This window comes from Leguminivora glycinivorella, chromosome 3, assembly GCF_023078275.1.
Source record: "Leguminivora glycinivorella isolate SPB_JAAS2020 chromosome 3, LegGlyc_1.1, whole genome shotgun sequence".
NCBI lineage: Eukaryota > Metazoa > Arthropoda > Insecta > Lepidoptera > Tortricidae > Leguminivora > Leguminivora glycinivorella.
The window spans coordinates 18,731,870-18,758,909 of NC_062973.1; the positions used below are offsets into that span (position 1 = coordinate 18,731,870).

Below are 27,040 nucleotides of genomic sequence, written 5' to 3' on the forward strand. Positions count from 1 at the left end.
ACAAGGTATAAACAGGAGCACACATAGAGCTATAGAGATTGTTATGATTTTCTTTATTGCACGCTATTAGCACAGTATAATAAAGAGTACTATCGTACAGTATGGCCACTCCCGCTCCCCGCTGAAACTGCCGCCCACCCCCTCTCGGTTACCTCACAGTTACCGCCTGTCAAAAATGCGAACTTATTGGGTAAAGGCCTCCTCCAGCTTTCTCCAGTCTTCTCTATTTTGGGCCTTGTCTATCCAGTCTCTGCCTGCGGTTTTTTGGATCTCGTTTATCCATTTTCAGACTTATAAGCATTAAAAAAAATAACAATTATTATTTTTCAGAACAAAACACTGTTTTGATGGCGATGGTGCCGTTATCGGACATAATCTAACTATCCTCGTTGATAGATATCAAAAGGTAACCAGTGACTCATTTCAAAACAGTATTTTTTTAGAAAAATATTGTAATTTTTTATTTTAAGTGCCAGTTTTACGAATATCATTTACTTTTTATGTGAAAATACATAAAAAAAACTAAAAAAAAAATTTTTTTTGGCGAAATTTGCAAGACGTCATTTTATCTTTATTTTGCTTCAGAAATGCGTAGTTAACATTTTTCGGTTTCTTCATGTTACACCGTGTATAAGTGTGTCTGACCGAGATCCCTGTGTCCAAAAAAATCTATCATAATCAGGGATAGGACAACTGGGCGTCAACTTAAGGTTCATTATCCCGAAAACGTCATACAAATGACGCCCAACTGTTCGATCTGGACCACAATAAAATTATATGAATCCCGTAAGAAAATCGATATGAAAACTATCTTTAATATAAACTGTTCAAGACATTTAGGGCTGAAGACGTATCGTAAAAGGATTTAACATCAGAAGATTGCAACAGACCCACTGCTGTTTTATTCAAAGGTAGACCTATATTTAGATATCCAGTGCCAAAAGGGTCCCGTTGTGTCAAAAGTGAAGTTTCTTCAAACGAAAACGTAATTTCTGACACTGACATATCCCGTCAAAATTATATCTCGATTTATTATAAATTTGAAACTTTACCAATATAGTCATATCGAACTCTGTTTGCCAAAATAAAAGGTAGGTATAATGCTCTTACCATAGATATCGCTACGCCATGAGTTGAAGTCACACCCAGGGCAGTATTTACCACTTTTAAATGTATTCTAAGCTTAGTGGCACCGATTGTAGACATTTCTGCTTGGCCAATCAAATTTAATATTTGAAGTATATGTATATTACGAGTACAAAGTTGGAATAGCGCCGTTATCCTTTGATCACGTTCACTGGTTTCACCATGGACGTAACCAATATTTACTTGGCAGTAAAGTTAGCGGATTAGTTCCGGCGTAGGTATGTATTACGTAGATTTATTAGTTTAGTGAGAATTAGGTCAATTAGCTGTAAACGAAACTTCTTGGTTATGCTCGTAAATTTTATTACTCTTCTTCTTATACTGTAAGTAGTAATATAGTATACTCGTACCTATATGTATACTGTTAAATTTGTAAGGGTTTTATTTGTTGTCGATATCGAATGTGTTATTTTATATTTTTGTGTAAGTATATTTTATGAATGGTGACAAACGTCAAATTTTTCCTGGTCCGAGAAATAAAGTAAAATCAAAGCATACGCATGCACGCATAAATTACAAAATGTATATATTGTATTCTTAACAAAAGCTACGAAATTTAATATGCTTCTTGAACAAAGTTTTGAGCCCAGTAAGCACTTATATGTTTTTTTTTTCACATAAAATTAGCAATTGTCCTTTGTTAGCATTGGTCTTATAAAAAGGCTAGTTTTATTATATATCAGTTTGATTTAGAAATAATATTTGTTCGCAAATATGCGTGGGCGGGGTAGGAACTCCCTCTATGAATTTCACGCCTATTTGCTTTGCTATTAGCGATCTTTCAATGGGATACCTTACGAATACATTATGTATACAGATCAAAGATGTTATGCGATTTTTGTGTCTGTCTAATAAAGGTATTTAGAAATACATTTGTGGCATAGATTCATAAGTAGTTAAAATAAATATTCAAAGAGAAAGGCAAAATATCGGGGTCTCGGACCCCAATACCACTTTATGGCAGTTGGCGTCGAGACCATGGGCCACCTTGGGCCCTTGGGCCATGGGGTCCAAGCGCCCATGTAATTTTTAAAGAGCTGAGCGCAAAGCTCATAGAAACTGCCGGTGACCAGAGAGCTGGCAGCTTTCTCTCGCAACGCATAAGCATTGCTATTCAGCGAGGGAATGCTGCCAGTACCTTTGCCACAATGCCCTATTTAGGTGTATTTTAGTTTAGATTCGTTTTTAATTTAATTTTAAGTTGTTTTATTATTTTAGAGCTAGCTTATTATTTATTTGTTATTTAAGTTTTATTACCTTAATAAGAGAAAGAATTAAAAAAAATAGAATATAGATTCTTACAGAAAGAAATAAGAGAAAGGAGAAAGACAAAGATAGAGAAACCGCGATAGTTACTCATGAAATAAAATCCGTTTCCATAGTTTTAAAGATAGAAAAAGATATGTTGAGATAGTTTGAAGTGACTTGGGATCTTGGAAAGAATTACTGAAAGAAGGTTGACAAAGAGAGTCTAAGAGGGAGAAGTAGAAGTCGGCGACAACTTCAACTCGACAATTCGCAATGTAACTAAAATTAAGAAAACCAAATGGGCCTTTATTGTACTAACATTCGTAATGACTAGGTAATTAAAGAAATAAAATGTAATTATATATAATTACTTGTTATTTCCTTAATTAGCACGAAACGAGGTCTGTAACTCACCGGTTTCATTTCCCGCGCACCATCTGAAACAAACAATAAAACTTATTAACGGTTACAAATGAAATACATTTCAGAGAATAAATAAATACATCACAGAATTAGATTTAGATAGAAGAAACGAGTTCATTTATTTGTATGGCGGCCGAGCGTGTCAGATTTTGTACTGAAGTTGTTACTTGCCTGTGATTTTAAATATGTCTCAGGCCCTTGAGTGTTGATAAGTTTTATGTTGTTGCAATTAAATATCATGTAACGAGGCATTTTTAATGTTTTTGTTGACTTCAACTTACAAAAATTGACGCCCGAAAGCTGCAAGCTGCGATTAAAGACGGACAACTCAGTGGATTTCACTGAGTTCATTTGACACGCTAAGTAGATACGTTTGCTTGATCTATGGTTTATATGACATCTGTGAAATACATACTATCTCCGCAGGTCAATTGTAGTTGTATTTTTATTCCTTTGTTTTTTAGGTACATTTATTTAGATCTATAATTTAAATAGTAGTTTGACCGTTTCACATAGCATTAATTAAAATATGTTTATATATACATACATTCTTGAAGTACTTGCTTATATGAAACGCTACGAATGAGGCTACGATTGAAACGCTACGATGCTTGTATTGAATGCTACGAACGCCCGCAGCGTAGCGGCTACTGGGAGGCCTACGGCGTAGCGGCACGTACTACAAATATTTCCCTAGGATGATAAATTAGACAAACGCACGATTTGAACGTTTATAAGTAGGTACATCAAACATAATCCTGGGCATTTTTGATTGAAATAAAAAAAAAACTTCATTTGATGACACTGACTTCTGTCTAAGATATCATTCGTAGAGCTACCATATTTGACGTATAAAATTTCAAATCAGTCGAATTAGTTCGAATTCTTCGTTCCTTTCGAACTGACTTCTCTGTAATTATGATGAATTCCCGCGCGAATAACAGTTGTGGATCCTGTAATTCCCGAAGGCGCGCACATTAACTAATCCGTGTGTCCTTTAAAAAAATCAAGTACATTTTCAGAACAAATTTTCAGTTGTGGTTTAGGTGCTTTAATTGTGTGGTAAGAGAACAAGTATAGGTAGGTACATAAAATGAAAAACATAGTACAAATTCATTTACCATTTGAGCTTTCTAAAAATAAGGACCCGTGTCAAAAATGTAAAGAGATTAAAGGATCCCTCGGGTTTAAGCTAATTTACGTTTTTTAATTATTACTTGAAGGTATTAATTAGCTTTTAGTTAAGGTTGAAAAGACGGACGTATTGTATAACAAAAGCTTTTAATTTTTCCCGTCTGAGTGAGAAAGAGGGTTATTTTAATAGAACGTACAGTCAGACGGTACGTAGCCGAATGGCACAAACGCTCATGAACCGCCCACGAAACGAAACGCTCGTAGATATCTATCTCTATCGCTCTTACGTATTGGCGCGACAGAGCCAGACTACCTTTCGCGGTGTTTCGTTTTCGTTTCGCGTCGCAGAAATTTGGCTACGGCACCAGATGTAGAAATTACAAAGTTAACCGGCACAAGTCAGCTGACGCTTTAATGCTGCACAACCCCACCCACACACACACAATCGCACACATTATCGCCGTCTTTCAGACCAACTCAAACGTACAGTCAAGTAAGTGATGATTTTTGTACTTTGTCGCTTTAAATCGTTTGACAGTTTCGTATGACATTTCAGACACGACGTTAAAGTGACAAGGTACAGAAATCATCACTTATTTATGCCGGTGAACGTACATGTGTACTGACGTCATAAAGATATCCGTATGGTTTCATTCAATCATCGCGTGTCTCTCTCGCACAAATACAGCAAGCAAGAGCGAACTGCACAAAAGCCGAATTACTTCCTTAAGAATACTGATAACACTGTAACTTGTGATTGACCTGTTTATCATTTCCCTTGGATATCAAAAGCCGACATTACGTACATGGCTGATTTCAGTGTCACACGGACCGTCCGCGCGGACCGATCCGCACGACCAAATGGTATGAAGTTTATGTTGTACCGGGACCGCGACCGATCAGTGTGCACGGTCTTCGTGACGTAGCTTCGGCTGACCAAAACATCCAGCCAGCGAGCCAGATTTCGATCGGACGCCCGTGCGCTCAAGGCCTCATCCACGACCGACGACCGATAGTTTGCACGGTTAAGTGTATATTCATTGTCTAAATCCGCGTCCACGATCGCGCGACGGCGGACGTCCGCGTAGTATGTTCCTAGCTTAAAACGCTCCCTGTACTTTACATATTGGTCCGGTGCGGATCGCTCCGAGCGGCCGGTCTGCGTGACATTAAAACCAGCCTGTTTCAAAAGTTGTCCGTGAAAGCTTAGTCATAGCAACAGGAGACGAGAACAAATAGATTAACCCATTTATATGGCAAGTTACTCCTTCACTTGAAATAGCGGAATAAAGGGTGGAAGCAATTTACTGGACTAATAAAGTAGCGAATTTAATTTAGTACTTTTACGACTTGATGATAAAATGAACTAACAGCACCCGAGCGGATCAAGCTCAGACTTTTAAAGTGGGTTTTGTTACTAAATAAAATAATGAAAATAACTTAGAGAACAATGTATACAAAACTATAATGATACAGTTTGAGACTACCGGACTTATCCTTCTATGGCCTAATTCGATAAAATTTAAATCATATCAAATTGGAACAGATTTGCATTTGTTTTGTTTTGTTCGATTTTCAAACTTGAAGTAAGATATACTTTAAATTCTGCATATTTATTTAGTCAGTGTTTCATTTCGTCCTTGAGAGTAAGTGCGTTTTCACATTATACGATCCGACGTCGAATGTAGGACCGATATATCCCATTCATTTAAGCCGCCATCTTTGATTTTTACCTTTGAAATCCTTCCGACATCCGATATCGGATCGGATAATGTGAAACTGAAAACGCACTAAAGTTCGCGGTGAGCCACGAGATCATTTAATTAGTGACCCGCGTGTATGGCGTAGTACCTATATCTTGTTTCGTTACTAACAGAGAGCGGAATGAGGTACTGCAGCCCGTTGATGCTGGTTTAAATAGATTATGAACATAATACGCCCCTATTCCGAATACTCTTTTCAAGGGAATTTAAACGAATTATTATTTCCTTTATTTATTTTAAGTCTTAAGTTAGGTTGTCTATAATATTAATATAAAAGTAAAATGCAAAAAACACATACAAAACAATATAAAAAACATATAAACACACTATAAAAAACCTAACCTAGGATGCCGCCAGCAGCGGGGCAGGGCACAAGCTGCCGGTGGTTAGGGCTGCAGAGAGAGGAACCGCCGGACTATCCGCGCTGTGTCCAAGATGATTATTATTATCATTATTCAGAGCCTTCTGTGTTCCGCTGATGTGCAAAGGCTTCCCCCCTCTTTTTCCAATCTTCTAGTGCTACTTCAAATTGACCAAAAACATCATAGGGACATTATTATGTTAATTAACTAGTCACGGTAAGCTCTAGAATTGCTCATAATATTTATGTTGTGGTTACCTAGACAACTATATACATCCATAATTCAAGAACAAAATATTTGTGCTCATCACCTCACACATATACGAGTACTTAAATGATGCCGAGATTCGAACCAAGACCATCGGCTTTGCAGGCAGGGTCGACCCACTAGGCCAGAACAGTCACCAAATCCTTACTTTATATATTTTAATAAATTTACTTATTTTTGATTCGGTTTTATTAACCAGGCTTGTGTAGGCGGAGGACAGGACAGGTTCGTTAGTTCCATATCCTTAGTCCAACCAGCAACATGGTCTCTGTTCACTCGCTTCTGTTTTATTTTTGAGGTTATATTTATGGTGGTCCTGTACGATCAAACACTCGCCTGTACTCTCTCTGTGTTTGGAATAACGAGCTATTTGCATACGCAGGACACAGAGTTGATTAGAGGAAAACTGGGGGATTGCGTCCTTTGTACAAGGCCATATAAATTCAAGTCCGAAATTTGTTGTCCACAGAGGACAAAAAGTTTCAATTTCAATAACACGTTTTTTCTTTTTGCGTAGAAAATATTTTGTTGGAAAGCAGGATAAATGTTAATCCGATTTGTGGTTTCAATTCAGTTTTTCTATCGAGAACATTGCTTTTGAGGGCAATGTATTATATTTATATCAAATGGTACGGTTGGCAAAAAAAAACAAATACTTACAATTATACTTTAAATACATATTCACTTTGTTCTTAACTACAAAATAAATGCTTTCCTTTTTAGGATTACACCTCTACGGTACAGTCAAGTGCAAAAATACGTATCGAAATAATCGTCTCATAAATATGGTACTACGCTCTTATTACACCGGACTAAGATGCTATAGGACATATTTTTGAGTAAGATGTGTATACCCATATTTTTACACTTGACTGTACAAAGCTTTTTCCAACCAACTATATATTTTTAAAACAAAATACATCAAATTATATCGTAAAAATACATTACGCGAAGTGTATAATATTATTTTAATCCAAATAATCAAATGCACTCTAGATACGACTATCTAGAATTGTTATTCAAGTAGTTCAAGTCAAAAGTAATGCGCGAAGCCAAATCTGTTGAACAAACTTTAGTTATTTATTCAATGTAATTTAGATAAGTCATTATAAATATGTATATATTTCATAATTTGTTAAGTATATGGGCCATTTTTATTTTCAAAGTTGTCCACCCCACTTTTTTTTGGATTTGGAAATTTGTATGTGGTTTTCACTTAGAATCGCTCTTTCAATTCTAATAGGAGAAAAAAAGTGTCCCCAGATTTTTTTTCCATTCCGTTACCATTTTTTCATACATTTTGTATGGCGGTAACGGAAAGGAAGGTTCGAAAAAATGTATGGAAATCTTGGGACATTTTTTTTTTCTCCTATCAGGATCGAAAGAGCTTGCGATTCTGAGTATTAATCGCGTAAAAAATACCCATGTTACAAAATAAGTGGGGTGGACAACTTTGAAAAAAAAAATGGCCCATATAATGTTTTAAATACTTGTGTATTTGTTTTTTTGTCAACCATACACTGCCACCGATACAGCACGCTGATAACGATCTTTATTTATATCTCAGACGATTTAATAAATGGAGTGAATTTACTAAACATATAGAAATTAGGCGTTGGCTTGCGCAAAGTTCAGTATAAATAAACAATTTTAAAGATTTTCATTGTAACATTGTAAACCACGTTTATAACAAGGTAATTGCTTTACAGGAAAAACGTAATTATACTCTAGCCAACACGCAAAAAATATAGCACTAACCTCGCATAACAAGTTCTTTGTAGAACATATTTTCCCTGTAAAGTATAATTGCTCAGAGCCCACGCTTCGGAGTAATGAATGGATTATGGAAAAAGTTAATTAGAACGCGGCAGGAAAGGTCGTCAGTACTCGACTGGAGAATAAGAGGATGTTCAGATTATGATCCGGTCTCCTAATTATGTAATTCATGAGGAGGTGCAGTCAGTGCCGGCCCGTGCACTCGATCAGGGTAGAGCGAGTTTGAGTTTGGGCGCCCTTGGCAGGAAGTTTTACAACGGAGAGATTTTTTTTTTCATATTTAGTAATGGCATAATGTGAAGATTAGCGCAATACAAAATTTATGGATTTCATCACACAGAGTAGGAAAGGGACAATATGTGCGCGCCTTCGCAATGTATAATTTTTTGTATGGATTTTTCCACATTCTCGATTTTGGCGCCCCCCTACCATGTGGCGCCTAGAGCGGCCGCTCCACTCGCTCTACCCTTAATCCGGCCCTGGGTGCAGACACCGGCATAAATAAGTGATGATTTTTGTACTTTGTCGCTTTAAATCGTTTGACAGTTGCGTATGACATTTCAGACACGACGTTAAAATGACAAGGTACAAAAATCATCACTTATTTATGCCGGTGACTGTGCAACAGGTGCGCGAATAATACAGACGGTTAGATGCGACAGGGAACTTTGTCTTATACGTGTAGGTAAGTTGTAATAGGTAACAGATGGTAATAAGTACACGTATCTGCCGGCATTATCGAAATGACATTCGTTGACGCTAGACGCCAATCGAAATGCAATTCGCAGTCGCAATCGAATCGCGCCAATACAGAAGAGCGATACACTGAGAGAAATTTGCATTGTGAATTTAACAAGTTCGATTTGTTGCGGTTTATCCGTTTGAATCAGCCAAACGTATGTTTAAAACAATATGTGTCAGGTTGTTTTTATAAAATCGACTTGTTGATTCAAATATATTGCCGATTCAAATGACAAGTAGCTTGTTGTTTGAACCAAAGAGCACGTAGGCGCTATTTTAACCAAAAAACTTGTTGAATGAACATGAAAACTGGTTGTTGTATTTTCTCTCAGTGTAGAGATACATCCATAACGATTCTCGTAAGCGTTTGTGTATTTGAGTACCCTGCGTACTCTAAAATGGACACGTATACATAGTTTCAAAGTTTCTAGATGTTCTTGATAATATTATAATTCCTTACGTAGTGTGGTCATTATATTAACTAACTAGCTACCTATTGGCTAATCTAGAATCTCGGAATCATTCACATACTTACATACACTTGAAATTTTCAGCGAGAGCTCATGCCGAGACGGAGTGCGTGCCTTATCAAGGCTTTAGCTTAAAACCAACGTGCCTAAAAAATATACTTATTTGGATGTCAGTAGGAAATTACGGTTTCTAGTATGACGACCGTATTGTACCTAGTCTGCTAAAAATGGCAATATCAACAATAAGTAATTCTTAATTGGTACATTATTTCAGTATCGATGAAGCCACTGTGAAGCTTTACGTCAGAAATGTTATTATTTTCCCATGTAACTAGCTCCCATTAGTTAAATAATTGTAATAAAATTCATGAAAGCTCTGAAGTGTACTGTATCTTATTTCAATGTGTGACCTCTTGAAACAAAATTATTTTATAAGCAATATGTATTTTCTTCACAATAATTGTTTTAGGTATGTAAAATTAATAAAATCGAAAAAGCTAAAAAATTACACACTAAAATTTATTATATCAAGTTCTCTGCAATTTCGAATAGTGTAGCTAAAAAGCGTCTAAAAGTGGACCCTGCCAAGCGTGAGATCACAGCACGGACGCCGAACGGAATTTTTCAATAAATCTTTGCGTGGGAGTACGTGAGTATGCGGGTCACGCCAGCCAAAATCTAGCCACTGTCAGCGACACAAAGCCTCACACTATGCTATATATTCGGTGAAAACTAATTTTGGCAAACTGACGTGTTTGCGTTGAAATTGATGCAGCAACGAGGGCACGAGATTTGCATGTGTAATGAGGTGGGTAAAAGCGAAGCGAGTTAGGGTCGGTTGCACCAAACCGTCCGGGCGTTACCGAATTTAGTGTTCTTAACATTTTGGTATGGGAATTTCCATATTCTGCTGCCTAAGGTCCTAAGAAAACATTACGAGTCTACAATATTGCCACTTTAACTTCTTCTTCACTTATCATTTTTAGAATTTTATTAATTGATGGACTTGATGTACATGTATTTATTTATTTTTTATTTTATTGGTATTCAGGATAACAACAGCCGTAAATATAACTAAGACATACTACTGCTTACGTATAAGAAGGCCAATAACAGTCATCCATTAAATTACATTTTGTAAGAATTAAATTAACTAAATGTTATATAAACAATCAAAATGTGCAATACACACAAATACTCCAACGGCTAAAGTACATACAGGTTGTTAAGTATTCTTATAATTACGTAACTTAAGGCTTCAATAACTATCCACCTACTTAATTCATTAGAATACTAGTATTAATACACATAAATACTGATAAGTCAGACATCGACAAAACTTACGTCAAGAATTTACGCACTATGTACATTATGCTCCAATGATTATTGAATTTCCGCAAAAACAGCCTGCAATAGTTATCTATCCATACCACAGCTAATTCAATTACCACCAAATGACACTCGCAGATCCTAAAATTTGCTCAAAAATCGCCGACATAAATAAATTCCTTTACTTTTTCGCAATCGAAATATTGGTGTCGAGAAATATCACTGAAGAGTCTTCCCCCTTAAATTGGTGATTCGATAAAATAGAAATCGAATTACGAACTGAAATCAAATTATTTTGACGAACAACTAAGTCCCTAAGGGATTTCTTGACGTTATATTAAGTCTGATTAATTAAGAACATGATTTTGTAAGACAAAGTATTTAATAACAAAGTATTAATGGATTAGGTACTTACTTAACAACTCGAAATACGTCCAGAAAGTTTATTTTTAGAACTAAGATGGATTAGCATGTTATTATATTGTTTGGTAGGTACTTATAGTACCGCACCGACTGTTAAAGGCTTACTCGAAAAGAGACAGCAAAATTATATTTTATCCACAAGAGTGCAAAGTAATTTCATACAAAATTTTTAACTTGATGTCTTAAGCTGGCTTGTAGAATTAACCTATGAATGATTATTTCGATTGAATAGATTGATGGATTTGATTTAAGTAGTTTGATGTTTTATAGTCAGTTTTTTCCTCGCTACGCTTGTGGTTCAATATTGTAATCTTTCGCTTGCTCGGGTATCTCGGTATAAATATTGACACGTGCGGTAAAACAACAACTTTGCCCCATTGTAAGACAAACCATTGATAGAACCGCAAATTAAAATGAGACATTTCAAGTACCTGGGCCGAAAAAGGCTGTTGTAAAAAGTGAAAAAGTGTGAAAGAATAGTACATTACATCAGAGGCCGGGAAAATGAGGATTTCCGGCCAAGTGGATATATACGGCCGAGCGAGCGTGCGAGCGAGGCCGGATAGGGATACGAGGCCGGGAATCCGTTTTCACGCCGAGGCATGTATAGTGCTTTTCTCAAACATACAATGAAATAAAAAAAAATGCTCTAAAGGACAATATTTTATAAAAAAAAGTTACTTTGCAGGCCTAGGCCTGAAAAATAATATGAAATCCCTTTACAGTCCTCTCGAGTTGTTGCGCCCAAAAAGCGATACTTCCCAGCCCATTTTAAGGAACGTAAAGACAATATTTCATTGCATGTTTGAGAAATAGTACATTACATCAGAGGCCGGGAAAATGAGGATTTCCGGCCAAGTGGGTATATGCGGCCGAGCGAGCGTGCGAGCGAGGCCAGATAGGGATACGAGGCCGGGAATCCGTTTTCACGCCGAGGCATGTATAGTGCTTTTCTCAAACATACAATGAAATAAAAAAAAATGCTCTAAAGGACAATATTTTATAAAAAAAGGCCTGAAAAATAATATGAAATCCCTTTACAGTCCTCTCGAGTTGTTGCGCCCAAAAAGCGATACTTCCCAGCCTTAAGGAACGTAAAGACAATATTTCATTGCATGTTTGAGAAAACATAATTATCGACCGGTAGGCTAATGTATGAAGCACAGTGACACTGCATAAAAAAATGTTAATTCAAGCTTAAACAACAAAGTACGAGGATGAGTAACACATAGCGTGCTTAATTAAATTATTCTACAATGAAAAATTTTAATGATATTTTTAATTTAACATGAAAATTAATAGATTAGTGGTATTCTATACACGTTGTGGGTATATAATTTATTTAGCCAATATTATCGATTGGAACAATCCTAAGAAAATATATAAGTAACTTTAACATTTTATACACAATAAGCTTCTAATTTGATTCTAGGTGTTGGACATTCAAGTAGCTTGTGTCTTGTGTGGTGTACAATGTTTATAAGAACCCTTAACTAAAAAAAGCCACATATTCTATATACTAACATCATGTACTTAACCATTTCTATAAATATAATATACTAGCTTTTTCCCGCGGCTTCGCTCGCGTTAAATTCGAAAATCGCGGAATGCTCCATACAAACTTCCACCCCCATTTCAAGCAAGTGGGGGGTTAGAAAGAGACAAATAGTATCCTATGTCACTTTCCATCCCTTCAACTATATCCACTTAAAAAATCACGTCAATTCGTCGCTCCGTTTTGCCGTGAAAGACGGTCAAACAAACAGACACACATACTTTCCCATTTATAATATTAGTATGTATAGTATGTATTTGATCCACTTTTTATTACAGTAAGATAGTTCCATAATTTTTGTTATGAATGGCAGGCACGTGTCTCCAAACAGCGGCAGCGCCTCGAAGAATTATGGTACAAATTATGACAAGACAATAAATGTCAACGAGGGATTTTACGCTATACTTCTTAGAGGATAATTTCGTATTTGATTACTTTTAGACTTGCTTTGACGTCAAGATTATTTATAGGCGTTAATCATAATTGTGGAACATGTAATGATTTTTTATTTACATTATTAGATTTTTACTATACTTCGTTTTTTTTAGCATTAGAGAGACCTTAGACTTATATTGACCGGGATATAGACCGTGATTACCTTTTTGATTTTTGTCGAGCTCCCGATATTTCGACGCAGTTGCATGCATCATGATCACGGAAAACTGACGAAGGCGGGTGGGTCAATATAAGTCTAATGAAAATAACCGTGAATCATTCAAAACTCTTATTAGAGAGACCTGTCAAGAACGAGATATAAGGTTTGTTATCGAGCACATTCTGCGGATCGAACAGTGAATACGAGTTAATAAATATCGTTGTAAACAGGCCCCGTAGCCGAATGGCATTTCTCCGACGCCAAACGAAAGCGATACGCCGCTGGCTCTGTCGAGCCAATACGCAAGCGCGATAGAGATAGATATCTACTAGCGCTTCGTTTCGTGAGCGTTTCGTGAGCGATTGTGCCATTCGGCTAGCCACCCAGATAAGAAACATAACTTTGCTTAATTTATATTCTAAGATGAAAAGCTAAGAATTTTAATAAATTGTGTTTGCAATTTTTCATGGAAAGGTTGTACCTACATTAAAAAACCTTAAGAGGCAGAGTTCTCACACTATAATCTATGTATTTTAAACGTCACTGTCACTATCTACACACTAGCTACACTATCTACATAAGTTCCGAGAAATCAGTGGTATCGGCCGAACCGAAATCGAAGAAGAAAGGTTTACGACCACTGCTTCTTCGTTTACCCGTTTGACAGATAATTCTAATCTTAACAGAAACGGAGTATACAGTCAGGATCAATAGTTGTGAATATAACAATGCATCAGAAGTATTTCACATCATGAATAACTTTTCTAAATGTAGATAAATCTGTACAATTCGCGATCGCGGTCAGAATTATTAAAACTTAAATATTATTTCGACGTTTAGACACACATCTCTTTTTGTTTAGCGGTTACAGAATGGTACTTTTGATGCTGACTGTACAATGTACATCCTTTACAACCAACATACTGTACAACCTTTTAGCTCGAAATATTTTTCACTCTTTGTTACGTCGTCTATTTCACAAAAACTAAGTACAATTTTTAATAGCTCAGCCCACGTTACGTGACTTTACTGTGCAGTATGAAGTTTTTTCACCCGCAAGCAAAACAAAGTATTTAAAAAACATCCCATTGGAAATTTAAACACGTGAAACAATTCATCCGAGGAATCCTTGTGACAGCATGTTTGCATAAAATGGAAATTCTGGGACTGAAATTTAAGAACTTAGAGCATTTGTGGAGAAATGCTAAGCAGAAATGCAATTCATGTGATGTATTTTAGTTACCTACTGTACAGTCAACCAATTGGAACCCTAGGCCACTGTAAAACTATGTCATAGTGACTTTATACATCAGATTGTAAGAACTCTCTTACTGTTTGTCATTTTGACATGGTTGTAGAGTGGTCTAGGGTTCCAATTGGTTGACTGTACACACGACACGTACATAATATCGTTATCGCTAGCTGTCTCTCGCTCTTAAATATTGGCGTTACAGAGCCAGATTGTATTTCGATCGGCATCTAGCGTCAACGACTGTAATAGGGATGAAGACTACATAAAAAACCGGCCAAGAGCGTGTCGGGCCACGCTCAGTGTAGGGTTCCGTAGTTTTCCTTATTTTTCTCAAAAACTACTAAACCTATCAAGTTCAAAACAATTTTCCTAGAAATTCTTTATAAAGTTCTACTTTTGTGATTTTTTCATATTTTTTAAACATATGGTTCAAAAGTTAGGGGGGGGGGACGCACTTTTTTTTCCTTTAGGAGCGATTATTTCCGAAAATATTAATATTATCAAAAAACGATCTTATCAAACCCTTATTCATTTTTTAATACCTATCCAACAATATATCACACGTTGGGGTTGAAATGAAAAATAATATCAGCCCCCACTTTACATGTAGGGGGGGTACCCTAATAAAACATTTTTTTCCATTTTTTATTTTTGCTATTTGTTGGCGTGATTGATATGCATATTGGTACCAAATTTCAGCTTTGTAGTGCTTACGGTTACTGAGATTATCCGCGGACGGACGGACGGACGGACGGACGGACGGACGGACGGACGGGCGGACGGACGGACGGACAGACAGACATGGAGAAACTATAAGGGTTCCTAGTTGACTACGGAACCCTAAAAATGGCAGTCCGTCAGTTAGATCGTCCAAAAATACTAAACACATATTTTTCGCAATACAAAGATATAGAGCATCAAAGACGACCGGGCTGGCCTAACGCGTAGTGACCCTGCCTGCTAAGCCGCGGTCCTGGGTTCGAATTCCGGTAAGGGTATTTATTTGTGTGATGAGCGCAGATATTTGTTCCTGAGTCATGGATGTTTTCTATGTATATAAGTATTTACATTGTATATTATATGTATCGTGGTCTGAGTACCTACCCGCAACACAAGCCTTCTTGGGCTTACCGTGGGACTCAGTCAATCTGTGTAACAATGTCCTATAATATTTATTTATTTAAAGTTCCGGAGTGGGAGATTGCGACGTCACGTCTAAGTACAAATTTTACCGTCACGCGAAACTTCAACGTACTGTACCGTCGTCATTTTTCGTTTACGAGAAAAAAGAAAAAATACGTGTCTAAAATTGTTTGAAAATCTGACGGAATAATTAGTTTTTTTTAGTCGTCTCGCCTATTATCTAAATGACTGACTGTATGCACATTGCACATAATATATGATCGATTGATCGACGATACACCTACCGAGTGAGAATTATTGACAATATTTGGCTTACAACAACTTATACAAACTGAGGACTCTTGAGAGTGCGATTTGAATTTTAATGTTTTCTTCTAAGACGTCGATCTTGCAATAGCATCCTGATTGGAACTAAGTCAAGCGTATACTGTTTTAAATACATCCAAGGTGCTTTGCAAAGCTGTTTTCACTTCGATGGTTTTCTAAAATTGTAGCTCTTAAAGCAAAAGTTTGCTATTCAGTACATTATAGTTCGAGTCTAACTTATACGAAAGAAAACAGCAAACTCTTATTTAATATTCTTGAGGTGCAAATAAAAGCAAAGATCTCGCAGGAAGGAAACTATCGTAAATTTTGATTTTCCTCCATAGTTATGCGCATATTTTCTCTTTGAAAATGTTCAAAGCAACATTTAAAATTTGAAAGAAGTACCCTGCAAATATTCTTATTAAGTACATTTACTTTACAGTTTACTTACTAATATACTTAGTTTATAGTTTACTTAGCAACAAAATATGTATCTTTAAAGATTATATTATCGCATATACATATTGTTATAGTAACATTTGTTTACAATGAAATATCAATTTAAGTGATTCCAGAGCAAAGCATACGCCTGCATACTCTTTGCATTTCCTTTATATCTTAAACACTGACATAAGTATGTGTTATTCTATGCCCAAAGGGCCCGTTTATACGAAGAAAGGACGACTTACTGTTGGAATTTCAGATAAATGTCCTCGGCATAGTCAAGTTCACAATAATTAAAAAAGGGTGTACAAATGTTGCTCAACAATATGTCCCATACATAGCTCATTTCCTCCTCATAAGATCTGTGGCAGATATTTTTTTCTGAGCAAATTTTGTAATATATTTTTACACTTCTAAAAGCATTAGTCACAGCAATGTCACAGCTTTGTTTTCATTCAACCCCTTATTTGCCAAGAATGGCACTGAAACTAAAGTAGTTTCATGTGCTCTGCCTACCCCTTTATGGGATACCGGCGTGATTGTATGTATGTAGAAGCATTAGGACCAGAACGCCACATACCGACATCACCAAAAACGTCGAGTTTGTCATGAGCAAAGCTCGCGCCGGAAGTGAGCTCGGTAATCAGCCGACAGCCATTCGCCTGCCATTTCCGGCGTGGCAAGGGAAAGGACTTCCGGTTTACCTTCGGCTGTGTGTCGAAGGAGGAAATGACTGTCATGTTGTTGTGACGTCGCTGCGCATTCAATTTAAGGAAAATCTGCCAATTGCGAGTCGGACTCGCACGCCGAGAGTTCTGTATAAAGACTGTTTTTATTGGCTATATTTTTCAAAAATTATAGTATTAGGGTCCCCCCACATCTAGCGTCTCGCGAGCGTCGCCTCGGGCCAACTGTATGGAAAAAGACGGCGCGTCGACGTCGCGTCGACGCGGCGTCAGGCTTTGCCCATACAGTTGGCCCGACGCGACGCTCGCGATGTCTTCCTGTTTGTGTAGTAAAAGAAGATATTATTTCACAAAAATTGTATAGTTATAGATAGGAGGAGAGGCGGACGGACAAACAGTTATCCTGTAAAGGTTCTGTTTTTCATTTGGAGGTACGGAATCCTGAAAATTTACGTACGTTTACGTTTATAGTGCGCCGCCATAACATAGTCATACCATAGTTATATCATACGTCATATCTTCAATCAACCTTTATAAAAAATTACTTTAATAGCCTCAATTAATAATGTTTTAGCAGTTTCTAAAAAAAACAATGAACCAAATGACAGACTAAGTAAACGAAACGATTACCTACTAAAAGTAGCAGCTTTTAATGCATTTATAAATAACATAATTGTAGCTTTTCTATTATATTTCGTTGGTTTTCTGTTCGTCCTTTATGAACGTAAGGCGACAGTATTCTGAGTTATGTATGACAGCGAGGTAATTTACTCGCCACTTTTATTCTGGCAACCCAACCGCAGTAGTTTTCCCAGGGGAATGCAGTATGATGTTCATTAGCTAAATTTAACAATGTTGGTAAATTTTACTTATCTACTATGCTGTAATATTATTGACAATGTGTGCTTAGGGATAAGTTCGCCTTTTGTACTTCCTCCTTCTTCTTTCTTTTATATTTGATGATGTATAAGAGATGAATAAAAATAATGCAGTTTTTTTGAAGGTCAACAACATATGTGTGCGGCCTGTAGGTACAGTTGCCGGCAAAAATAAGTGATGATTTCAGCACCTTGTCACTTTTAATCATTTGACAACTTCGTATAACATTTCAAACAAGATGTGATTGTGAAAAGGTACACAAATCGAGTGGTTATGACCGCATTCAGTGGAGACACGCTACTTGTGGTCACGATTCTCAGCATTGAGGGAACGAGGAAGAAGAAGAAGAGATCAAGAGAACACTTGTGATACCTAAAACCGATCACCATCTAATAGCCTCTGCCATGAGTATTTGACGTTTTAGAAAACTAATCGAAAGCGTAAATATGACAGGTAATGTACGTAAATCGTTGGTTATACTTAAGTACATAGTAAATAACAGTTTGGAGGACCTGTTCGATTTCTTTCCCAGTTCACTCTCGAGTAACGGTACCTATTCAAAATCTCATGGTGGAAGTCCCCTCAATATGGAAAAGCCCACAAAATGAGGGCAGCACTAGTCTTGCGCGAATACTCTTGGTTACCATTTTGTAATATTATACAATACCTACCTACCGAGGTATTTCGTATCAGCTTGTATCCATCCATCCGCAAGAACAAAGAACTCGGATATCTATTATTGCGTTCGGTTTTCCATGTAGATGATCAATTCATCAGGTTTATCAATTACTTTTACTTATACGTAAAATGAGCAATACATTTTTTGATTTGAAATAAGGAGTAGCTGATGGATGGAAAAGGTTTCAGGGAAAATGGAGATTACTCGGTATTGAGTAGCAAAAAAGTCATCAAAAGTAATGGCAGTGTACATTTAGAAATAATAGGGCCACGAACGTGACGCCCAATTTCTTTTTATACTACGTCGCTGGTGGCCTATAGCCGTAAGAACGTGCGACTTTCGATCCGGAGGTCGCGAACCCGGCTCGTACCAATGAGCTTTTCTGAACTTAAGTGCGAAATGCCATTTGACATTTGCCAGTCGCTTTTCGGTGAAGGAAAACATAGTGAGGAAACTAACCGGACTAATTCCAATAAGGCCTAGTTACCCTTCGGGTTGGAAGGTCAGATGGCAGTCGCTTTCGTAAAACTAGTGCCAAATCTTGGGATTAGTTGTCAAAGCGGACCCCAGGCCCCCATGAGCCGTGGCAAATGCTGGGATAACGCAAGGAAGATGATGACTACGTCGGTGGCAAACAAGCACACGGTCCGCCTGATGGAAAGCGGTCACCGTAACCTATGGACGCCTGCAACTCAAGGAGTGTCACATGCGCGTTGCCAACCCATTAGAAACTTGTACACTCCTAACGTAGGTATGCACAATATGAGATTAGTATTTTTTTACTTTAATTACTTTTGCATCAATACCCTATAGGGGTAGGAGTTTTGTGAATGCCTAAAATTTTCCGAAACAACTGACAATATTTCAACTTCAACTTATCCATTTTATTAGAAAGAAAATAAAAAAACCGGCACGATTTTTTTCTTTGTCGCGATAGTTCAAAAATTGTCATTGCAAAACAAAAACGATTTATAAAATTACTTTAAGAACCTTTATATAACTGTCTTATTTAATTTATCAGCTATCACTTTATTATCTAAAATCAGATTTATTGTAAAACGTATTGAAATCGAAATTGAAATAAACGTATCTAAGAAATCTGACAGTCATTGTTTCAAAATGCGTCGAGAAAATGTAATAGCCCTTTTCATCGCCCCTCCGGAGGAATGGCAAAAAAAATTGTATTTAAGTAATTCAATTACTTTTATATGACAATCAGAACCTTTTACGAGTCCACGTCAACCGTATTATATCTACCTTAACCTTTTTATTCATAAAACTTTACAATCCTCAATTACGGATACCATGACTTTTTAGCGCGTTACTCAGTAATGGTAATAAAATAATAAATTGATACTAATAGGCGATACAATTATAATTAAATGATATTTAAAATAATTACATAAAAGTACAATTAATAAAAATACAATATAATCGAACTTTCGAAAAATATCGGAACAAGCCTCAAGACGTTAGAGTGACGATACTTGTGAGTGTTTTGGCAGCTCCGATATAATTATTTGATGGCGACTGTACCTAAAAGACGCGGAAAATTACATTAATAATATCGAGAAAGTAGACTCTAAGCAGGGTACATAGCCGAATGGCACAAACGCTCACAAAACGCTCACGAAACGAAACGCTCGTAGATATCTATCTCTATCGCTCTTGCGTATTGGCGTGACAGAGGCAGACTACCTTTCGCGGTGTTTCGTGTCGCGTCGTAGAAATGCCATTCGGCTACGGGGCCAGCGCCTCGAACGCTTACTAGTAGTACCAAAATTCACATACATCTTTTGTGACTTTTAAATACACTAGACCCTACTCATAGTGTTGTGTTCCTGTCGGTGAGTAAGGCTGCCAGAGCTCAGCGAGGGTGCGGTGTGCTGATGACGGGAGGACTTACGGAACTAACTTGTTCCGTCTATTGTCCTTTGAGTCGTCGGCAACCCGAACCCTCCTAGGAGCTTGTACACTCCTTTTTGCTGTGTACTTAACACAGCAAAAGGGAGTGTACAAGTTTCTAATGGGGTGGCAACGCGCATGTGACACTGTTTGAGTTGCAGGCGTCCATAGGTTACGGTGACCGCTTTACATCAGGCGGGCCGTATGCTTGTTTGCCACCGACGTAGTATTAAAAAAAAAATGTAAATTAGTGTCTCAGTACCTGTGGGGCTGCATAAAGACGTTGCTTTATCAGAAAATTGAAAAATTCAGTACAATTCGAGTCTCTCTCTATACTTAGCAATCCCTATTTCTAGTGATACCGACCTCAGTGTATAAAAATATCGTAAAACGTGCGTTTTATTGTTGTCAAGTGTACCATCCGGCCGTCTAAGAGAATATTATAGTCGAGTGAACTCTGAAAGGGTTGAACGGTGCAAAACGATTTAACGAAGCTTTCTACCTTAAAATGATCATAAAAACCTTTGAACTGCTATTAATAAAAACTATGAACAAACCAGCTGCTGAAATTTACACTGTACAGCAGTGGCGGCGCGTGAAAATTTTCGTTGGTAAAGCCGGAGGGGTTTTTGGCATCTGTTTTGTATGGACTTCTACAGATACTAGAGAATTTTAGGGAACCCGTTGGGAATCGAGTTGTATCGACGCTCCGCCACTGCTGTACAGTCAAGGACACTCACACTTCTATGACGTGTCCGGGATAAAATGAGCTAGGAGTGGATCAATAATTAAAGTTAGGAGATAAACAAATCAAACCGCACCAAATTCAGAGCTGTTATAAATCGAATATTAGTAATAAAACTTAGTTGATGAGTTTTGGTTGTACGAAATCAATATTCTTATATTTAATAGAATCAACATTAGATTAAATCGAGTGTTTATCTGACGTGGATGTGAAATCTGAAAGTTGTACATGTCAAATAAGGCCTCTGAATACAGGAAAATGTGAAGAAAATAGTAAATAACAAAAAGTAAGGAGCGTAAATATGTCAAAATAATACGGTTATGAGATCCCGCGGGACACGATAAGCTGATTGCAAGCTCTTTCTTTTCGTCATGCGAGTGACAAGATTAGCTTTATTTTAGCTGCGTGTTTGACTACCTTTCAGAAATAACTACGTACTAAGTAGAACATTTCAAAGATAATTTTTAAGAAAAAAAAACTGCCGCTTTTGGGGTTCTGGTGAAAGGTACTAGTTTGCGAATGTTGGATTATGTAGAAATGAGTAGGTATTTTTTTAAACTGCTTTTAATGTAAATCTTTGATTATTTGATGAAAACACAAATGAATATACGTATACCGTTAAGGTTTGAAGAGTTTCCTCAATTCCTCATGAATCCGATATCCGATTATAAGAAATTGAGCTTGACAAAATTAGAAAACTCAATATGTAAGCATAACAAAGAGACAAATCCCCTAACAAATAAATGTGACTGTTCTGAACTTAAATGCATGCTGTTCCTATAAAAATACGAAAGTCACTATAAGTGTGCCGTTCAGATTTAAGGAGTTCCGTTTTGATCATCATCAGAAGTTCCACTGCACCAAATGTCACTGTTCTGAACGTAAACAAAAGCTGTTCTTATAGAAATACCAAAGTCATTATAAGCGCGCCGTTCAGATTTAAAGAGTTCCGTTCTGATCTTCATGAGCAGTTCCACTGCACCAAATGTCACTGTTCTGGATAGGGTTGCCAACCGTACTATATAATATAGTACTGTACTATATTTTGGCCCAGCGTACTATATTCTAGATGAAGCATATATAGTACGCAAAAGTACTATATTTTTGGGGTCCATGCCAGTGGCGAATTTACACTAGGGTCAAACCGCCAGGAGCGGCGTTTTGATAATGAAAAAAATTTTGCGCTCGCTCCGCCCGCGCTTTTATTCATATTTAACCTTCACTGTACATTTCATTACTTCGTTCTGTCCTGCAAATATTGCAGTTACGTATAAAGCCACCGTTGTTTGCAAACATTTGTATTTTTTTCCATGATATATTAAATAACGACATTTCTTAAGGGGATTCTCGACTCCAATGAGCTTCGATTTGAATCCATTGCTATTATGAATATTACGATAGTTTCTGAAGCATATCATATTAACAGAATCGTCTTTAAACAAACTAGCATCCCATAATTAGGTACCTACTTCACAGCTCATTGATTCTGTGATATTTAGCATCAAAGTTGAACTATTTTAGGACCGAAACTGGTTCTTTGGTCAAAATTTTTGCCTTAATTAGTTTAAAATTAAAATCGCTTTTGCATTTTTATAAAAGTCTAGATTTCATTGAAGTAAAAATGTTTTTAAAACAATGTCAAATTTCATAAAAATTATAAGTACTTAAAAATTATAATATGGGTATTTTTTTTAAATATGGGTTTTGTAAAAAAAGTAAGTAGGTAACTATTGAAATTAAAAGAATACATATTAATAGGTACGTAAGTAAAAATTGCACACCTGTCAATACATTTAGAAAGTGATAGAAGACTCAATATTGCATATTTTTCGAAATACGCCATATATATTGTTGGTGTTCAATAAAACATTTGGTACATTACATACAATAAATAAACTAGTTATATATTACGCTAAGTAAAACATTCGACAAAATGAAAGTTTGCTTTTTTAAAAAAGGTCAAATGTTAAGTTGGTAAATGTGAGCTTGGCAAATAAAACAATAAGTTGGGAAATGAACATTCGGCGGAATAAAATTGCGCGAAACGTGAGTTGGGAAGTGATATTCGGCCATACAACTTTCGACGATACTTAAATAAGAGAACCAATGCAACACAAAACTTGCCAAAAATCGATGAAAACCGAATGGAGCCCCTTAAGAGTGGACAGAAAGAACGATCTCTACGACTTGGTTATCGATTATGTGTACCGTACTATATTTTATTTCGGTGTACTATATTTTTTAGATGGAATTTTCTAAAATACTATATTTCCCTAAAAAAAAGTTGGCAACCCTAGTTCTGGACGTAAGTGCATGCTGTTCTTATAAAAATACCAAAGTCCCTATAAGTGTGCCGTTCAGATTTGAGGAGTTCCGTTTTGATCTTCATCAGCAGTTCCACTGCACCAAATGTCACTGTTCTGGGCGAAAGTGCATTCTGTTCTTATAAAAATACCAAAGTCACTATTAGTGTGCCGTTCAGATTTGAGGAGTTCCGTTCTGACCATCATCAGCAGTTCCACTGCACCAAATGTCACTGTTCCGGACGTAAGTGAATGCTGTTCTTATAAAAATACCAAAGTCACTGTTCCGGATGTAAATGCCTGCTGTTCCACTGCACTATATGTATGCCTTTCAGATTTGAGGAGTTCCCTCGATTTCTCCAGGATCCCATCATCAGAACTGGGTTCTGATAAAAATGGGACCAATCTGTATGCATAATACATTCAATCAAAAAAAAAATTCAAAGTATGTCCAGTAACGGCGGAGATATCGTGGAACGAACATAAAAAAAATACAGACGAATTGAGAACTACCTTCCTTGAGATTTAAGGGCGGCGGTTAAAAATGGGCAGCTTTTACCAAAAGCTTGATCGTTTTTATTTAAATTTCTTCGGAAAAAGAATACTTATATGATTTCAATATTATTGTGCACCTTAATACAAAAAATGGGAATTTCGCATCTCAAATATGTGGGTCTTCCCTAAAACATAATTTCTACCGGTAGCAAAAATCTACAGATTTTATATTATTTCAGTGGGTATTCCTCGAACTGAAGAATCATATAGCTTTACTCAAACAATCTACACGTGTAAATTCCTGTAATATATGTCACAAACAAATCTATATTTAGATGACGAAAATATTTCATATCCAAAGTTTCCTGGAAACATTTAGGAAAGAAAAAGGTCGAGCCAGATGCGGCATATGAAATGGATGACTACGCAATATCGGACGCTTATTGAAACTTGGTCGAGGAGGTCCATTCGAATTCAAAAGTAGATAAATTAGAAAAAAAGAATATATGATGTACCTTAGGGTGGAGCGAAAAAACACTTTTCTGGAATTAGCAAACCTAATAGTTATCAATCAATGCCCCTTAGTCTATGAAGCTTTTGTGCAAATTTTCAGCTTTTTAAATCAACATCTTCTGCCTCCGCACTAGGTTTGAAATTTTGAAAATCTCATACAAACCTAAAAATTCAACTTTTATATAAAAAATGTTTTTCGGCAGTATTATGTTCAGTATACATTATTGATACATATTATTACAAGAAACTACCAAAAATTGCGAAAATAGCGTTAAAAATCGCCAATTTTCAGTATTTTAGCGGCTATTTTGGCGAATGTACTGAAACTAGACAAACTTTGGCGATTCATGACGCTATTTTCGCAACTTTTTGTAGTTTCTCATAATGATATGTAATAACATATACTAAACATAATACTGTCGAATTTTTTTTTTTATCTGAAAGTTGAATTTTTAGGTTTGTATGAGATTTTCAAAATTTCAGCCCTAATGCGGAGGCAGAAGATGTTGATTTAAAAAGCTGAAAATTTGCACAAAGGCTTCATAGACTAAGGGGCATTGATTGATAACTATTAGGTTTGCTAATTCCAGAAAAGTGTTTTTTCGCTCCACCCTAATGTACCTATACTGCGCAAAACTTGCATTTGGGTACCTATTTTTAACCGACTTCAAAAAAAAGGAGGAGGTTCTCAATTCGACTGAATGTTTTTTTTTTTTATTGATTGCATCCCTATTTTTTGGCGATATACATATCTCTAATAATACCCAATTTTATTTTATTATTTTACAAAACAATGGTAAAAAATGATCTATTTCATTTTGGTTGTTTATATTATCAACAATACTACTACTACTACTTTCTTTAATGTCATACTTCACAATAGCTATGTGCGAATTTGCGCGTACATTTTATATATTGTCCATTCAAATTCTATCTGTGAATACCTGTAATTGGCTTTGTGTTATTATTTAAATTAGCATAATGTTATTTATAGCTGTTGGTGTTCCGAAAATAAATAAATAAATAAATAAATAAATAAATAAATAAATAAATAAATACAAATATCAAAAAAAATCAACATCTACAGTGTAAGATAAAAGTACCTACCAACGCCTAACACGCTACTGCCCAATAAATGATACCCTTCTGTCACATTTATTGACAATTACTTAAGATTGTTAGTAGCATTTACTACGACACTGTCGAGAACTGATTATTTTACCTTACTCTCGGATATTTAAATGAATGAAATAAAGCACGTGCCTCATTAACAGTTTCACACGATCCCATGCCGTTCACCGGCCTACCTCCGCCAGCCCCTTGGGAGGCATAAAGATCGTAAAACGCTACGAATGGGTACTTACATGCGAATTTATATGAAGAAATATGTGATCAAAGTTGAAAGTAGTGAAACATTTTGGTGGTTAACCAATAATCGTTGTGAATGTGGCTGGGACCGCTGGGTTTTTAACCATTAAGTATAGGTTCAGCAGGCCTAGCACATGATTGCCGCGAGAGTATGTCGCCGCGAGATAGATGACACATCTTCTCCTAACTGTATTAATGACATAAGGACGGATAGTCTATCTCGCGGCAACATACTCTCGCGGCAATCATGTGCTAATCCTGCAGCAGATGCTATTCTCAGTTAGTCGTGAACATAATCACAAAAAAACGCAATACACCGTACAGGGAGAACACTTCCTACAAATCGAACTATCCCTTTCGACTCTTTAGGGTTGTAAAAAAACAAGCAACGATTTGTCGAAAAACAAACAATTGATTATGTGGACTAGTACCTTAATCACGCATAAAATTACACTGATAAGCTTTAAAAGACCAAAATAAAAACTCACCGTAACCACTGTCTGTTGTATCTAACGCCTCTCTCTTCCTAAATTACCACAACCCTTTTCAAAGTAACGGTCCTTCGAGCCGGATATGACTGGCGTGATATATCGCGCTGCGACACGAGAGCTTAAAAGCTTTCAAACTGAGCATTGAAACTAGATGACGTTGGCAACCCATAATGAGAACTACGCTTATACCCTTTCTAAACTCGCAAGGCAATATTGTGCAGGAATGTAATCCCATCGCTTACAGGACAGGATGCGTACACAGTAGCAAATCGTTCATCCATAACATATCGTAGTTACCTCTCTCTATCGCTCGCTCGCAATGGTGCGAAAGATGCAGTTAGTTCTTCAGTGAACGTTAACGATTATGCATATAAAAATATGACTGGTCCAGTCACCGGCAATAACATGGCATAAAACGGAGGCCGCAGAAATATTTTACAGTCTTTTTGTGCAATGTTTCATTTCATTTCATTTCATTTCAATAATTGTAGCCGTCGATCGTTCATTATTTGGCAATCTCTGTATATGTACATAATATATATAAGGTCCTAATTTATTAGATGCTGATATTTTTACAGCTGATAGTACTCGGTCTCTGG

General features: G+C 36.6%; 1 protein-coding gene across 1 annotated transcript in view; it reads right to left on the reverse strand.

Annotated features, from left to right (window-relative positions):
- The window catches only part of LOC125224620, a 186,310-nt gene that overhangs the window by 80,565 nt on the left and 78,705 nt on the right, over positions 1-27,040 (reverse strand). The window contains exon 4 of the mRNA XM_048128042.1: positions 2,809-2,831. Within this exon, the coding sequence (XP_047983999.1) occupies positions 2,809-2,831 (23 nt within the window). The remainder of the gene's footprint in view (positions 1-2,808; positions 2,832-27,040) is intronic.